The 17326-nt window shown below is 43.2% G+C and overlaps 1 protein-coding gene across 2 annotated transcripts in view; it reads left to right on the top strand.

The window, feature by feature from the left end:
- Positions 1-6357, top strand: part of SUN3 (Sad1 and UNC84 domain containing 3) — a 29403-nt gene extending 23046 nt beyond the window's left edge. The window contains exons 7-9 of one of the 2 annotated variants that reach the window (XM_055420216.2): positions 900-1067; positions 4962-5054; positions 6053-6357. In XM_055420216.2, coding sequence (XP_055276191.2) covers positions 900-1067; positions 4962-5054; positions 6053-6172 — 381 coding nt within the window. In that variant the 3' untranslated portion in view covers positions 6173-6357. The remainder of the gene's footprint in view (positions 1-899; positions 1068-4961; positions 5055-6052) is intronic. The other variant, XM_088832064.1, reaches the window with a different exon arrangement.
- The last annotated feature ends 10969 nt before the right edge of the window (positions 6358-17326 follow it).

Here is a 17326-nt window from a genome sequence, read left to right on the forward strand (position 1 = left end):
TTCCTTTTCCACCAAAAACTTCAGTCACTTGACAAATGTTTGTTGAAGGTGCATGACCCCTGAGTGCAAGTACTGTGCTTTGTGCTATTCAGGTCACCACATTTTTATAAATCCCAATTTTAACAGCAGAAATTTCCAAGTAAGATTTTCATTAACATTTCAGTTCAATTCAAAAGGCCCTTGATACCAACTGACAGTAGAGCTCTTAACCGTAATTACACACCTGAATTTATTTCTAATTTAGAAATACCTTCAGGGGCAAACCTATAAATCTCAGTCCAGAGTACAATCTAGATCTAGAAAATGGTGGACCTCATTTTTCTTCCTTAGCACCAGTGCCAGCATCTCTGTCACCACCATTATCATCTGTTATCTCTATTATCATCATCACCAGCATCACACCCACTATCACCACCATCATCACCAACCACCACCACCACCATCATTATCACCAACCACCACCACCACCACCACCACTGTTATCCCCACTGTCACCTACCATCACCACCAGCACCATCACCACCACCACCACCATCACATTAATCATCACCACCATCACCTGCCGTCGTTGTCCCCACAATAACTGCTACCACCCTTTTCATTACCACCACCAGCACTATCTTCACCAGTGCTATCACCACTCATGCCAGCCAGCTGCAACGAGCAGCTTACAGTCTTAATTAGAGCAACAAAGGAAAACATACGCATGAAATAAAGGTTCTGGTTGACATCAGCACACCTGTGGGAATCTGGAAGCTTTCCTGGTTGATACATCTCACACAGGGCCTTCATATTGTAGGCATAAGCAAGATCTGTAGTCCATAGTGATTAGCTGGCCAACCTTGTAGGAGTGGATTTATATAAGCCAGTCAGGGATTGATGCAGTGCTTTCTTTCCAGCCGGATGTCCACCCTGGGAAGTGCTGGGCCTTTCCAGGCTCCCAGGGCCATGCCCTAATCAAGCTTGCCAGGAAGATCATACCAACTGCTGTTACCATGGAGCACATCTCAGAGAAGGTTTCCCCCTCAGGAAACATCTCCAGCGCACCCAACGAGTTTTCTGTCTATGTGAGGAGCTGTCTAAATCTTCCTTCGGAAGGGGTTATGGGAGGTGATCAGCTAGGAATTGGGAGCCGGGGTCTCATCTGAGCTGTGCAGCTAGACATTTCTATCACTGTGTATTACTTCCAGTATCTCAACTTTGTCATCTACCAAGTGAGAGGGTTGAACCAGATGATTACTGCTACTTAATGCTATTTTCAAAAATGTTATCCAAGTTATACGTATACAATTCCCATAGATGAAAATGAAACATGATTTTCCCTTGTCCCACTACTCCCTGGAAGCTTTCACTTGCCAGAGTTTGGGCTGCTCATGTGGTTACTGCCTTTGTATTTGTTTTTACTGTTATTCCTTGATTTTTCAGTTTTGATTATTACTATTGACTTCCTTGAATGGAAAATGGAGATTGTTTCTCTTCCATGCCTCTCCCAATTCTCCCAAAATGTTTATGTCTTAACTTAAAAGAAGAAAAACAGGTTTATTGAGATAATTCACACATCAGCAATTCAGATAAAGTGTACACTTAGTAACTTTTGGTATATTCACAGAGTTGTGTAACCATGATCATGATCAATTTTAGAGTATTTTTACTATTCTCCAGAGAAACCCTGCACCCCTTAGCTGTCACTTCTCATCCCCCACCTCACTGCCCCAGCCACTGACAACCACTAGTCTCTTTTGTATCTGTAGATCTGCCTCTTTGGATGTTGTCGTTTAGTCACTAAGTCATGTTCGACCCTTTGCAACCCTTTGGAGTACAGCCTGCCAGGCTTATCTGTCCATGGGATTTTCCAGGCAAGAATACTGCTCCAGTATGGGTTGCCAATTCCTTCTCCAGGGGGTCTTCCCAACCCAGGGATAGATCCCATGTCTTCTGCTTAGCAGGCGGATTCTTTACCACTGAGCCACCTGGGAAGCCCTATTTTGGATAGTTCCTATAAAATGGACTCATATTATATGTGAATGGTTTTTGTGAATGGCTTGTTTCACTCAGCATAATGTTTTCAAGGTCTATGTAGGCTAAAATGTGTCAATATTTCAGTTTTAATTGCTGAATAATATTTTATTATATGGATAGACCCCTTTTTATTTATGCATTCAGCAGTTGCTGGACATCTGAGTGGATCCCACTCTTTTGACTGTTGTGAACAATGAACAATGCTGCTGTGAGGCGCTGTGTACAAAGTTTTCTGTGGCCCTCGGTTTTCATTTCTCTCGGGTTTGTGCCTCAGAGCAGAGTTTCTAGATCACATGATAAATCTGTCTTTCATGTGTGAGACACTGCCAGATGGTAGATCTCAGCTTCAATACATATCCAATGTGTTCACTGTGACTCTGTGAACCGTATTGTTCTTAGCTGAGTCATACAATGCCCTTGAATACATTTTGTTTTTTAAAACCTTTTTATTTTGTATTGAGGTATAGCCTATTAATAATGTGATAGTTTCAAGTGAGATGTACATAGACATGTATCCATTCTCCCCAAACCCCCTCCCACCCAGGCTGCCACATGACACTGAGCGGAGTTCTATGTGCTCTACAGTAGATCCTTGTTGGCTCTCCACTTTAAATATATCAGTGTACATATCCATCCCAAACTCCATAACTGTCCCTTCCCCGCATCCTTCCCAGGGATTGAACCCATGTCCCCTGCATTGCAACGCAGACTCTTCACTGCTAGACCACCAGGGAAGTTCCTTTATTTTTTACAGATATCCCCCAGGAGCACTCTGCTCACATCTCTTTCTGGTGCCTGGTCAGGCCTGATGCACAGCTGTTATCAGGGGATTTCAGCTCCACTCTCTGAGGATTTGACTTGTTTTAAATCTATTGTTTTATAAATGTTTTTAATCTTATGTTTCTTCTTTGGTTTTCTGTTTTACTGTTTGGAATATCTAATCAATTTATATTTTAAACCTAATGCTGAATTTTTAAATTCTGTTGTCATGATTATTCTAAGATTTTTTTTGCAAATGCTCCCTTTTCTAGAATCTAAATATCTTCCTTCATGGGTTGCAATACCTTCCCTCCAACGTCTGAAGATATGAGCAGATGTAGTTTTGTTTCATGTTTTCAACTCCTTCACATACTCCCAAGTACCTCCCTTACTGTTTATAATATGGGCTCCATCGTCCCTGTTAAGTGCTTTCCTTGTGTGTTTGGTGATGCTTGTCTGTCTCACTTAAGAGCTGAACAGTCAAAAGCTGGCTTTTTCTGCACACCTTATGGGCAAGTTGACAGCAAGTTTCACAACTAAATGGTCTGGTTGGAGACCCCAGAGTGTGGTTTCTAGAAGGTTGACAGTGCACCAGCCACCGTTTGGCCGTCTCCAGATGCTTTTCTCTTCGGGTCTGCTCCTGTGTTTTCCTCAGAGGTGTATGCCTTACTCCATCCCCTCGGGGTCCCTCTCTGAAGGGGGCTCAGCGTTACACACGGTGCTCGCCTGCCTTGTGTGTCATCGGAACACCTGTAGATGCTATGGGTCTCGAGTTTTAACAGAGAGACTGCTGTCCTTTGATGCGAGCCTGCTGCCACCCACAGTCAGTGTCTGCAGACACTTGTAGTTGAGTTACACTGGACTGGAGCAGATCAAACCCTGTCTCAGAAAAGTGCACGCGATTGCTCATTAGAGAGGAATTATGAGTGAATCCTTCAGGCGAGAATCCTTTAAGAAATAGACCATATTTAAAAAGTGAAAAAAAAATCCTTTTAGTAAGACAAAATACTTCTCATTGTTTTCTCAGTATTAGCACATTTATGAACCAAGTGAAATTAAAACAGGATCATAAAGTTTGAAATAAAACTAGCATGCCTCTCTGAACAGGTTAAAGGAACTATGTGAGATGAGATATATATATATATATGTCAAATATGAAATATGTATGTTTATATATGTCAATGTATAGATGAAAAGTATATATAACTGTGGGGGCATTATTTAATCATGATGTATCCAATTCTTTTAGTTATCCATTTATTTTTGGCTGCGCTGGGTCTTCCCTGCTGCGTGTGGGCTTTCTCTAGTTGTAATAAGCAGGAAATATTCTCTGTTGCGGACAGAGCTCTGGGCTCGCGGGCTTCAGGAGCTGTGCACACAGGCTTAGTAGCTGCAGCTCGCAAACTCTGGAGAGAGGGCTCAGTAGTTGAGGCCCACAGTTGCCCTGTGGTGTGTGGGCTCTTCTCAGATCAGGAATCAAACCCACATCCCCTGCATTGGCAGGCAGATTCTTAACCACTGGATAACCAGGAAAGTCCCAGTTCTTTTACAAAGTTGACTCATAGTTTAAATATTATGATTTTCATTACAAAATGATTGAACTAATGAAACTTTTTTTGTTGTGGTACTACGACTCCAAGACACTAACCATAAACTTTAGATTTACAGGATAAATTAATTTCCACCAGTGTGCTCTCTCTCCTCAAAAATCTTCAGTTTTAAAAAAGGGTAGAGAAGGAAGGTCAAAAGCACAAGGGAAATTGCATACACATATCAACAAAAGCTTGCTTTTTGGATGAAGCTATTTGTGTGATCAAAGTTCAGCAAATTGGTGAAGTGTAATGCATTTTGGGTCGATGTCGGGGTTCATTTTTTGGTTCATTTTACCCACAGCATAGTAAATACTGTTGGGAGGTCAAAGTCAGTGCTGACACGTGCTGTCACCCATCTCTTCATCCGTCTGTGTCTCTCCCTCTTAGTCTGGCCAGCCCTTCGATTAGGCTGGGTCTTGCCTCACGATCCTCCCCCACCCGTACCCAGTGCCGACATGCAGCACAGCAGCGTGTCCCTGGCGGACACCCAAAGATGTCTGGGGAATTGTTACTCAAACAGACAATCGACTCCATTTATTTTAACCGAACACACATTCATTACAACTTCCGTGTCTGTTGCTTTCTTTATAGGGCATCTTGAAACAATGTGAAGGAGAAGAAGTTTTTCTCGGTCAGTTCGTATATAACAAAACAGGGACCACCGTTCAAACATTTGCACTCCAGGTAATGAGAGCCTTGGGAGAAGATGCGGTATCCGTGGCTCCATCCCCAGGAGGGATTGTGGGCTTGCTTGATGTAAAGTGGCGTGTAGAATAACTGTGACTAAAGTGTGAGATAAGCAAGCCTTGTCTGAATTCCAGTTCTTAGCTCCAATCGTGTTCGTAAGTTTTAATGCAAAAAAATAGGCAAATATAATACGAAAGTTGTTTCTGAGACAAATTTTTTTTATTATTTGCTATTACTTTTATACACACACACACACACACACACACACACACACACTTCCTCAGTCCTTATTTATCAGATTGCCTTGATAATATTTAATCTGACAGTCACTATCTTCTTCCTTGGGTAGAGGGGGTGGGGATGATGGTACAAAATGAGATGATTGGAGGCAGAGAGGAACTCAGAGAGAATAAATATTTCATTCCAGATAATGAAAACTTCTTAGCCTAACTCAAAGGGGAAAGCATACCAATTGGTAACTTAGAAATCCCTAAAAGTCAGTCAGGCGTAAGAACTGTATTTCATTAGTTCTCATTAGTCACAGGAACTGATGAAAAGACGGCGAAGGCATCTCAAGCCAGGAAAACACAAGTATGTTACACTTCTTGGCCAGTGGTGAAAAAACCTAAGCTGAAAACAATTTATGTGTCAGAAATGAATGCCCTTACAGAGTTTCACATTCAGCTGTACATCCACGTCCCTACCTGCCCGCTCCCTGGGGCAGCCAGTCAGGACCACCATGGAAGCAGGAGAAGGCGGTGAGAGGTCCCCCGTGTCCAGACCACCAAGCTGTCTGCCTTCCCTGTGTCTGCCTTTTTATCAGCTCTTTCCTTATGGTAGACCAGATGTCATCCATGAGACTGGTGCTTGAAAGTACTTGAGTTAAGAAGGAAAGAAAGTGTTCTAATTTTTTAAATTTATATCAGCATTACTTGAGATTCATTGAGATAGTTCATTTGATAAGACATTAATTTTAATCTTTTCTATTTTTTCAGCATGAAGTTCCTGAATTCTTGTTATGTGTGAAACTTAAAATTCTCAGCAATTGGGGACATCCAGACTATACTTGTTTATATAGATTCAGGGTTCATGGCACCCCAAGAGATGACAGCTAGAAGAACTGGTGCAGAAGGCCATGATCACAAGTCCAAAATATTCAAGTACTCCAATTCCCTTTGATTGTATCACATCCATAGGAATCAAAAATCAGAAGTGGGAGAGAAACCTTAAAGTGGTTCTTACTTGCAGGAAAAAGTGAATGAATTTTACTATTAAAAATATGAAAATAAATTCGATCTCTGCATTAGTGTGACTTCTGAGAATGAATCATGTGGTTGAAGCACTGAAAAATGAGTTTGCATTTAGAAGAAGATGGTATTTCTCAACACTCTTTCTCATAATAGCATATTTGCTTTCATTTATTAATTCATCCATACCAGGCATGGATATCTGCTGTTGCCACTATCATTTAACACTGATCTGGACATACTCTGTAATTAGAGAAGCTAAAGAAATTAGAGGTAAAATTTAGGAAGGCCAACCATAACTCGTTTGCAGATGACTTGATGAATTCCTTCAAAAGCAATAAAATCAATGAAAAAATACATTATAAACAAAGATGGATACAAAATTATCATATATAAATCAAAATCATAAATATAAACCACAACCAGTAAGAGAATATAATTTACAAAAGCCTCAATGGAAATTTTTAAAAAATCAAATGAAAGAATTAAACTTATGAAGAGCCAATAAAACAGCAGTGGATAATGAAAAGACCTAAAAAACAGAAAGACATAACCTGTCTGGATACAAAAACTTCACTGTCAAGAAGTCGATTCTGTCTAAATTGATCTACAAATTGAGTTAAATCTTAATTAAAACCCAGAAAAAAAATATCATGGTATTTTGGCCATATGTGATGGTTTGTGGACTGCCTCAAATAGTGACAGGATTTCAGAGGCCTGTTTGATATCTTTATTGTTTGAGGTGAGAAGCCACCTTTCTTTCCTTATGGCCCGGTGAACCTGCCCCACGGAGAATGCATAGTGGGAGCCCGTGTATGTATCGGCCAGGAGCTGGGCTCTTGTCAGAGCAGTGATTTCTGCCTTCTGAGCTGAGGTTCCTGGGGGCAGGGCTTTTGCTTTAATAATCCCTTTAAGTGTTACCACTGCATACCCAGGGGCTTCCCTGGTAGCTCAGCTGGTGAAGAATAAGCCTGCAATGCAGGGGATCCCAGTTCGATCCCTGGGTTGGGAAGATCCCCTGGAGGAGGACATGAGTTTGAATTTACGCCCCAAGGCTTATACCCTGTCTCTCATGTACATACAGTTTGAAATGCTTTTTAAAGTCTGGGAGTGCCAAAGCTGGGGCTGAGACTAACTTTATTAACATTTTTATTGTTTCACAGACCGTTTGGCACTCTTTAGTCCAAAACAGGGGTTCAAGATCACGTCCCTTCAGTGCCCCGTAGTGGGGCTGCACTATGAGCCTGTAGTTTGGGATCTAAATCCGACAGAACCCTGCCATTTCCAGAAATCCTCTCAGTTGTCTGTGGGTCTTGCTGCAGCTGCTGCTAAGTTGCTTCAGTTGTGTCTGACTCTGTGCGACCCCATAGATGGCAGCCCACCAGGCTCCTCCATCCCTGGGATTCTCCAGGCAAGAACACTGGAGTGGGTTGCCATGTCCTTCTCCAATGCATGAAAGTGAAAAGTGAAAGTGAGGGTGTGACCCCATAGGTGCTTCCAATTCTGCAATTGCTTGGTTCCTGTGAGGCCAAAGACCCCACTGTCCTTGAGACAGAGCAAAGCCTAGATACTTGCTCTTTGCATATCTGGGCCTTTTTTCTGGGAGGCCTTATATCCACAATTGGCCAAACAGTCCAGGGTCCTGATGGTATTTTGTACACATTTGTCACTTGTAGGACTCACTGTGAGTAAGTCATGCACATATTGGAGTAAGAGTCCTTCATCTAATCTTAAATTTCTAAAGTCTCTAGCCAGCATCTCCCCAAACAAGGTAAGGGAATTCTTAAATCCTTGAGGCAGGACTGTCCAACAACACTGTTGGATTACCTATGTTTCTGGGTCCTGCTATTCAAAAGTAAATAGATGGCTGTAATTTTTCTGTAATTGGAATGTAGAAGAAAGCATCTTTTAAGTCCAGGACTGAGAACCAGCCATATTCTCCTGGAATAGTTGTAAGCAGGGTACATAGGGCTTCCCTTGTAGCTCATTCGATAAAGAATCTGTCTGCAATGCAGGAGATCTGGGTTTGATTCCTGGGTCAGGAAGATGCCCTGGAGAAGAAAATGGCAGCCACTCCAGTATTCTTGCCTGGAGAATCCCATGGACAGAGGAGGCTAGCAGGTTACAGTATATGGGGTCGCGAGAGTCAGACACGACTTAGTGACTGGACCACCATGGATTAGGTCCCACAGGGTTTAAGACTTCATTAACAGCCCTCAAGTCCTGGACAGACTGATACTCTCTCGAGTCTGGCTTCTGGACCAGGAGGATTAGGGGTGTTATATGCACATCTGCAAGGTTTAATCTGTCGTATTTTCAAAACTTTTCCAGAGTTGGCTGTATTTGGGCATCTTGTCTCAGAGGATACTGTTTTAGATTAGGTGTCCCAGCATCCTTTTTGATGGGATTTGTATTGGTCTTGCTTTTTTGGCCTTCCCCAGAGTGCTATCAGTGGGTGAAGACTCTGCCTGCAATGCAGGAGACACAGGAGATGCAGGTTCAGTCTCTGGGTTGGGAAGATCTCCTGGAGAAGAAAAGAGCAACCCACTCCAGTATTCTTGCCTGAAAATCCCATGGAGAGAGGAGCCTGGCAGGCTACAGTCTAAAGAGTTGCAAAGACTCAGAAACGACTGTGAGACTAAGCACACACAGAGTGCTATCAGTCCACACTTCTGGCCTTACCTTTCCAGAGACCTCGGTGGGGAAGAACTCTGTCTCCTTCTCTGGGGTTTTCATGAACATCGTTTGTAGGCTCAGCCCATGCTCCAGTGGGACCCTGGTGTCAAGCTGTTCTGGTGGAAAAAGTTACTTTAGCATTTAATTTACAAAGGACATCTCGTCCCCAAGGCGGGGGTAGGGTGCTCTGACATATAAGAAGTTGTGTTTCAGGCTGAGATCCCCTAATTGGCATTATAGAGGTTGTCAAAATGAATGGTTTAGTACTTGTCCAGAAACTCCCATGACTGGGATAGACTGGGATGTTTTCTGTGCCACCGTGGTGTTCACTGCAGAATATGTGGCACATGCATTTATTAGAAAGTCCATCAATTTGTTCCCCACTGGCAAAGCCACCAGGGGTCCTGTGGGGAAATTAGAATCAGATGCCTCAAGTCTAAGGGAGCCCCTGGGACTTTTCATTCATCATCAGAGGATTCCCCCCTTTCTACCATATGAGAGGCTCCTGTCCTCCTGATATACTTTAGTTTAGGGCAGTTGTTTTTCCAATGCCCATCCTCCTTGCAGTAAGCACACCGTTCCTCCCCAGTGGTGGTGTCTTACCTCCTTTTAGGCTATTCAGCTTCTGGGAATCTAATACTGCTGCCAGAAAAGTTGCTTGTTTTTCATCTTTCTTGCTTCTGCTGTTGTTCCCTGTTGTTGAATACTTTAAAAGCAGCGTCTACTAATTGAGATGGGCTCATTCTAAATACATCATCTAATTTCTGTAATTTTATTCTTATATCTGAGGCACTTTGCCCAATAAAGTTCATATTTACCATCCTTACATTCTCAGGGGCCTCAGGGTCTGTATCCAACCTACATCATGCCCCTCTTGATGTAATGCAATGAGAAGGTCAGATCATTGCTTTTGTGGTAGTTCCACTAAAAACATCGCTTGAGACTCATCTTGAAGAAACGTGTAGCTTATGAGTTGTGCTTTTCTTTTTTGCTTCCTTCTCTACCTCTCCTGATCTTACACGTACATAGTGGTGCCTATAACTTTGAGAAATCCTTTCTAGAAATTCTGATGGATCTTCATTTACCTCCTGGATTTTGTTTAAGTTCCTTTGTTCAGGTATCCCCTTTTGAAGACCCATTAACATATAGCTCCTGCAGTGTTCTAAAAGTGGCATGCCTCCTTCATCAGGATCCCAGTAAGGCTCCGCAGCAGCACGGCTGCTCCGCGATAGGGACTGCCAGGTTTTCCTTCTGGAGTTCCATTTGCATCCGCTAGGTGGTGCTGGTGCACTTTCTCTCCAGCCTCGTTAGTGGCCACCCTCCTTTCATCCCTGCTGCTGCTGCTGCTGCTGCTGCTAAGTCGCTTCAGTCGTGTCCGACTCTGTGTGACCCCATAGTTCATCTCCTAGTAAGCATTATATTTATAAAGGGGTCAATGTCTGCCCAAGTGGAATCAGTTCAGTTCAGTCGCTCAGGTCCTGGTTCGCAAGGTTTCAATTAATACTATTCTGTCTACATTTATATATGTTTAACATTTTCAATTTTAGCAAGTGTTTAAAAGAGTAAAACGCATATACATAGAAAACCAAGGGGATGTGTTTTCAACCAAATTGACTCTAAAATTTCAATGGAAATATAAACTTAGTGGGAAGCTGGAGAAGGTGTCACCAGAGAATGAGACAGTTAGACACCAGCAGCATCACTGACTCAGTGGACGTGAATTTTGAGCAAACTCTAGGAGACAGAGGAGGACAGCGGAGCCTGGCATGCTGCAGTCCATGGGGTCATGAACAGTTGGGCAGACTTAATGACTGAACAATAAGAAAAAGAAACCTTGGAAAAAATGACAATCTACAAAGGGAAACAGCTGTATGATTATTATACTATGATTTACAGTAAGAAATATACATTTGGTTTTCTTCCCAGTTTATGGGCTTCACTTGTGGCTCAGTTGGTAAACAATCCACCTGCAATGCAGGAGACCTGGGTTCGATTCCTGGGTTGGGAAGATCCTCTGGAGAAGGGAAAGGCTCCTCACTCCAATATTCTGGTCTAGAGAATTCTATGGACTGTATAGTCCATGGGGTTGCAAAGACTCAGACATGGTTGAGCAACTTTCACTTTCACTATCACTATGGTGCAGAGCTCCGAAAATCCTTGGAATTTCCAAAGCCATAAGAGTGATCAAGGTGTCTTTTGTTGTGTCAATGAGGCAACTTTGGAAAGGGTGTGGGATGGTTGCCAGGAGAAGCAACCACAGATTAGAGGATTGGAACTTTCAATCTCAGCCCCCAATGTCTGGGGACTGGAGAGGAGATGGAGGCTGAATCGAATGCCAATGGCCAGTGATTGAATGAAACCGATCACACTGATGTAAAGGCACCTTAATAAAAATCCGAAAGGTTGAGGTTTGGAGAGCTTCCACATTGGTGAGCCTTTGGAGATTAGGGAACACTGGTCAGTTCTGAGGGCTAATGGAAGCACTGAGCCCCTGCATCACAGCTCACTCTATTCATCTCCTACATTTGGCTGTTTCTGAGTTACTTCCTTTTGTAGTAAGTAAGTAAAATGTTTCTCTTGAGTTCTGTGAGCGGCTCTGGCAAAATATTCAAATCCAAAGAGGGGATCATGGTACCCGAATCTACAGCCCGTTGATCAGGAGGCTAGGACTGTGACTGGGGGAGTTGAATGAGGGGGTAGTCTTGTGGGACCTGTGGGGTCTGACACTATCTCCAGGTAGGTAGTGTCAGACTTGATTCATAGGACACCCGGCTGGCGTTGGAGTATTTCTTCTGGTGGGAGGAAGAAAACCCACATATTGGACTGGTTTCCCAAAATTATTAGTGACATAGATATAAATTAAGTTGTGTGGCACTGGAACACTGACAAATCAATGGGACAAACAAAAAATTCTATTTCTGATATTTAGAAATAGATTAATCTCTACATCAAAACATAATATTTACATGATAAACATGGCATTTTAAAAAGGATAGGGAAAAACAAATGGCTTGGAACAATTACCTTGTCATTAAGAAAAGAACATTCCATTCATACTTCTCAGTTGGTGAAAGAAAAGAAAAATAAAAGTGTAGTCACTCAGTCATGTCTGACTCTTCTCGATCCTGTGGACTGTAGCCCTCTATGCTTCTCTGTTCATGGGATTTCCCAGGCAAGAATACTGGAGTGGGTTGCCATTTCCTTCTCCAGGGGATCTTCCAGATCCAGGGATCAAACTCAGTTCTCCCAAATTGCAGGCAGACTCTTTACCATCTCAGCCACCAGGGAATCCAGTAGGTAACATGTTGAATTCCTAATATGGTAAAAAATTTACAGGTGCAGCAGAATCAAAACATACTATGAAATTATAACAGGAAAACTTGGAAGAACTCTTGTATGGCATTGGATAGAGGAAGACCTTTCTAAATATGACTCAGACTTCAGAAGTCACAAAAGGGAAAAAAAAAGTTCTAATACATCAAAATGAAACATAGCAGGTACCCAACAAGGCTTCCCCGGCGGCTCAGTGGTAGAGAATCTGCCTGCCAAGACAGGAGATGGGGAGCTGATCCCTGGGTCGGGAAGACTCCCTGGAGAAGGATATATCACCCACTCTAGTGTTCTTGCCTGGGAAATCCCATAAACAGAAGAGCCTGGTGGGCTACAGTTCATCAGGTCGCAAAGAATCAGACACAACTTAGCAACCAAACAACAACAGGCCCCTAACAAACACTGGACTTCAGTCCTCCTGGGTGGAGGAGCTCCTTCCTCAGAGCCCCAACCCCCAGCACTGTTCCTAACACTTCTAATGGGGCCCACAGATGTTAATGTTCTAAAAAATTATGAAATTTATTGATGTATTTTTCCTTTAACATCTAAAAGATGAAGAAGAATTTCTGAAGAGTTGTTTAAGCAAGACCCATTGTTAAAGTAGTAAAAGAGTAAAGAGGCAGAAGACATCAGGAAGAGGTGGCAAGAATACACAGGAGAACTGTACAGAAAAGATCTTCATGTCCCAGATACTCTCGATGGTGTGATCACTCACCTAGAGCCAGACATCCTGGAATGTGAAGTCACGTGGGCCTTAGGAAGCATCACGACGAACAAAGCTAGTGGAGGGGATGGAATTCCAATTGAGCTATTTCAAATCCTGAAAGATGATGCTGTGAAAGTGCTGCACTCAATATGCCAACAAATTTGGACAACTCAGCGGTGGCCACAGGACTGGAAAAGGTCAGTTTTCATTCCAATCCCAAAGAAAGGCAATGCCAAAGAATGCTCAAACTTCCTCACAATTGCACTCATCTCACACGCTAGTAAAGTCATGCTCAAAATTCTCCAAGCCAGGCTTCAACAGTACATGAACCATGAACTTCCAGATGTTGAAGCTGGTTTTAGAAAAGGCAGAGGAACCAGAGATCAAATTGCCAACATCTACTGGATCATCGAAAAAGCGAGATAGTTCCAAAAAAACATCTACTTCTGCTTTATTGACTATGCCAAAGCCTTTGACTGTGTGGATCACAATAAACTGTGGAACATTCTGAAAGAGATGGGAATACAGACCACCTGACCTGTCTCCTGAGAAATCTGTATGTAGGTCAGGAAGCAACAGTTAGAACTGAACATGGAACAACAGACTGGTTCCAAATTGGGAAAGGAGTCCGTCAAGGCTATTGTCACCCTGCTTATTTAACTTATATGCAGAGGGCATCATGAGAAATGCTGGACTAGATGAAGCATAAGCTAGAATCAAGATTGCTGGGAGAAATATCAATAACCTCAGATATGCAGATGACACCACCCTTATGGCAGAGAGTGAAGAACTAAAGAGCCTCTTGATGAAAGTGAAAGAAAAGAGTGAAAAAGTTGGCTTAAAACTCTACATTCAGAAAACTAAGATCATGGCATCTGGTTCCATCACTTCATAGGAAACAGATGGGGCAACAGTGGAAACAGTGACAGACTTTATGTTTTTGGGCTCCAAAATCACTGTAGATGGTGACTGAAGCCATGAAGTTAGAAGATTCTCGTTCCTTGGAAGAAAGCTATCATCAACCTAGACAGCATATTGAAAAGCAGAGACATTACCTACCGGACAAAGGTCCATCTAGCCAAAGCTATCGTTTTTCCAGTAGTCATGTATGGATGTGAGAGTTGGACCCTAAAAAAACCTGAATGCCAAAGAATTGATACCTTTGAACTGTGGTGCTGGAGAAGACTCTTGAGAGCCTTGGACTGCAAGGAGATCAAACCAGTCAGTCATAAAGGAAATCAGTCCTGAATATTCATTGGAAGGACTGATGCTGAAACTCCAATACTTTGGCCATCTGATGTGAACTGCTGACTCACTGGAAAAGACCCTGATGCTGGGAAAGATTGAAGGCGGGAGCAGAAGGGAATGACAGAGGATGAGTTGTTTGGATGGCATCACCGACTAGGTGGAGTTGAGTTTGAGCGAGCTCTGGGAGTTGGCGATAGACAGGGAAGCCTGGCATGCTGCAGTCCATAGGGTTGCAAAGAGTTGGACAGGACTGAGCGATTGAAATGAACTGAAAGTAGTGTAATTCTCAAAAGATGTTCACTCATGCTACCTCTGCAGTATGCTTTTCCTCATTTTACAGTTTTCTAATATAATAGGAGAAAATAAAGACAAATGCTGCCCATCAGGATTGCCATAGTACCTCTGAGCTATGTCAGTCTTTCCCCTTGGGTAATTTTTCCGACATTAACTGGTAACTATAGGTCTGCAAATAGCCTTCCTCGGGGGACTGGGGACTGAAGTGGGAAAGCAGGCGCCCGACAGACACTGGCAGACACAGCTTTGGGTAAGAGCTAATAAATACATGGGCTTCCCTGGTGGCTCAGATGGTAAAGAATCCACCTTCAATGCAGGAGACCCAGGTTTGATCCCTGAGTCGGGAAGATCCTTTGGAGAAGGGAATGACAGCCCACTCCAGTATTCTTCCCTGGAGAATTCCACGGACAGAGGAGCCTGGTGGGCTACAGTCCGGGGGTCGCAATCGGATGCAACTGAGCACAAAGTACGCACATAGTAAGCAGTCATCCAGGTGGAGTTCGCCGTCTCTGCGTTATGAAAAGGTTGCCTACTTCCAGCACCACACCCTGACTGGTGTTTCGTATGCCTCGCTCTCATGGCATTTCCCATGAGAGTACTTCCTTGCACAATAAACAAACATAATGAATAGCGTCCACACTGCTCCCCAGCTCATTTAATCGTCTACGCTAGAAGACTATGTATTAGACAGACCAGCAACAGTGTGAGTATGTTGTAGGAAGCGGGGGGGCCCTTCCAGGGCCTGAGAGCGGGTTCCTGTCTAACACTCAGAAATGAATTGTCTGAGGAGACACATGTGCTGACAAAGCAAGAGACTTTATTGGAAAGGGCGGAGAGGGGCAGGGCAAGGGAACCCAGAGGAACTGCTCTGCCACATGGCTCCCAGTCTCGGGTTTTACAGGGGGTGATGGGACTAGTTTCTGGGCTGTTTCTGGCCAATGTTTCTGACTCAGGGTCCTTCCTGTGCTACACGCATTGCTCAGCCAAGATGGATGTCAGCAAGGAGGATTCTGGGAGGTGGTAGGACATGTGGCATCTCCTTTCATTCTTTCCCTAATTCTTCTGGTTAGTGGTGGCTTGTTAGTTCTGTATTCCTTACTAGGACCTCCTGTCATAAAATAACTTATGCAAATATTCTCTATAGTGCCTAGTCAGTGTGTTTCCTGTAACACTCGGGCACGTATTTCATCTTTTCTGTACCAAAGGCAAGCTAACCATAGACCTGAACTTGATTAATAAGCCTAGAAACAGAGTTGTTTTCCCTTCCGTTTGTAGCTTTAAGAAAATTGTTATCATTACATACACATCCCAGCTAAAGTCTGCTAACCAGATTTAACTAATCATCAATGATTGGGAAAAAATATGTAAAATGATTTTGTACACAGTTATCTGATTCAGTTCCATTTTATACATTAGAGAGCTGAAGTTCAGAGCAAAGAATCCTGTGTTATATTGTTTTCGCCCGTCTGCTATCGCCAGAGCTGGCCTGCAGCCCAGAGTTGTTCTGTTCCCAGAGTTTCTTTACTATCTAATGCTGCCCTCTTTCTCACCGCTACATCTCTTGGCCTGGCTTTGGGATCGGATTGCTTCTGGCTTTAAATTATCTTGCATTCTCTGAAGCCGTGTGGCAGAGGAGAAAGTGGTAGCAGTGTACAGATAGTAGCTTTTCCCAAAACTAATAAATAGTCCTGTTGTTACTAAAGCAACAGGAAAATGTCAGATGGTGAAAGCAACCATGTACAGTCCTTGTTGTGTGTTAGACACTATTGCAAACTTTTCTGTGTTATAGCAACTCATTTAATCCTCACTGTAGTTTTTTATATAAATACATTATTATTAGAGATGAGATCCTGAGGTACAAACAGGTTCCTTACTTTGCCCAAGGTCATACAGCGGCAAAGTGGGATAGGAATGGATGCCATCCTTTACTTTTATTTACAACCATGATGCTTTTTCTCAAACTTTTTATTTTGAAAAATTTCAAAAGTACAGAGAATTTTAATAGTACAGTGAACACCCGCATACGTGATTCTCTCTAGATTTAACAGTTAACAACATTTGCCACACTTACTCTATCTGCATTTATGTGTGTGATCATGACACTTCAACATCCGTCCTGGGCAGGTCACCCCCAAATAAACCTCAATGGCTCACCCATTGCTTTGAAGTAAAGTTACTTGAGAAACAGCAGGTGGGAAAAAAATGATATGCTTGGGATGGACATGTACACCCTGCTATAATTAAAATGAATAATCAGCAAGAACCTACACTGTAGTACACGGAACTCTGCTCAGTGTTATGTGGCAGCCTGGATGGGAGGGGCGTTTGGGGGAGAATGGACCCCTGTATATGTATGGCTGAGTCCCTTGCTGTTCACCTGAAACAATCAGAATATTGTTAATGGGCCATGAAAGTGAAAGTGTTAGTGCTCAGTCCAGTGGGACTCTTTGTGACCCCATAGATTTGTGGCCCACCTGCCAGGATCCTCTGTCAATGGGATTTCCCAGGCAAGAATACTGGAGTGGGTTGCCGTTCTCTTTTCCAGGGGATATTCCCAGCCCAGGGATCGCACCCAGGCCTCCTGCCTTGCAGTTGGATTCTATACCGTCTCAGCACCAGGGAAGCCCAATAATGGGCTATGCTGCTGCTAAGTCACTTCAGTCGCGTCCGACTCTGTGCGACCCCATGGACTGCAGCCTGCCAGGGTCCCCCATCCCTGGGATTCTCCAGGCAAGAGTACTGGAGTGGGGTGCCATTGCCTTCTCCGA

This window comes from Moschus berezovskii, chromosome 3 (genome assembly GCF_049115385.1).
Source record: "Moschus berezovskii isolate FMDL1 chromosome 3, NW_MosBer_1.0, whole genome shotgun sequence".
NCBI classification, from domain to species: domain Eukaryota; kingdom Metazoa; phylum Chordata; class Mammalia; order Artiodactyla; family Moschidae; genus Moschus; species Moschus berezovskii.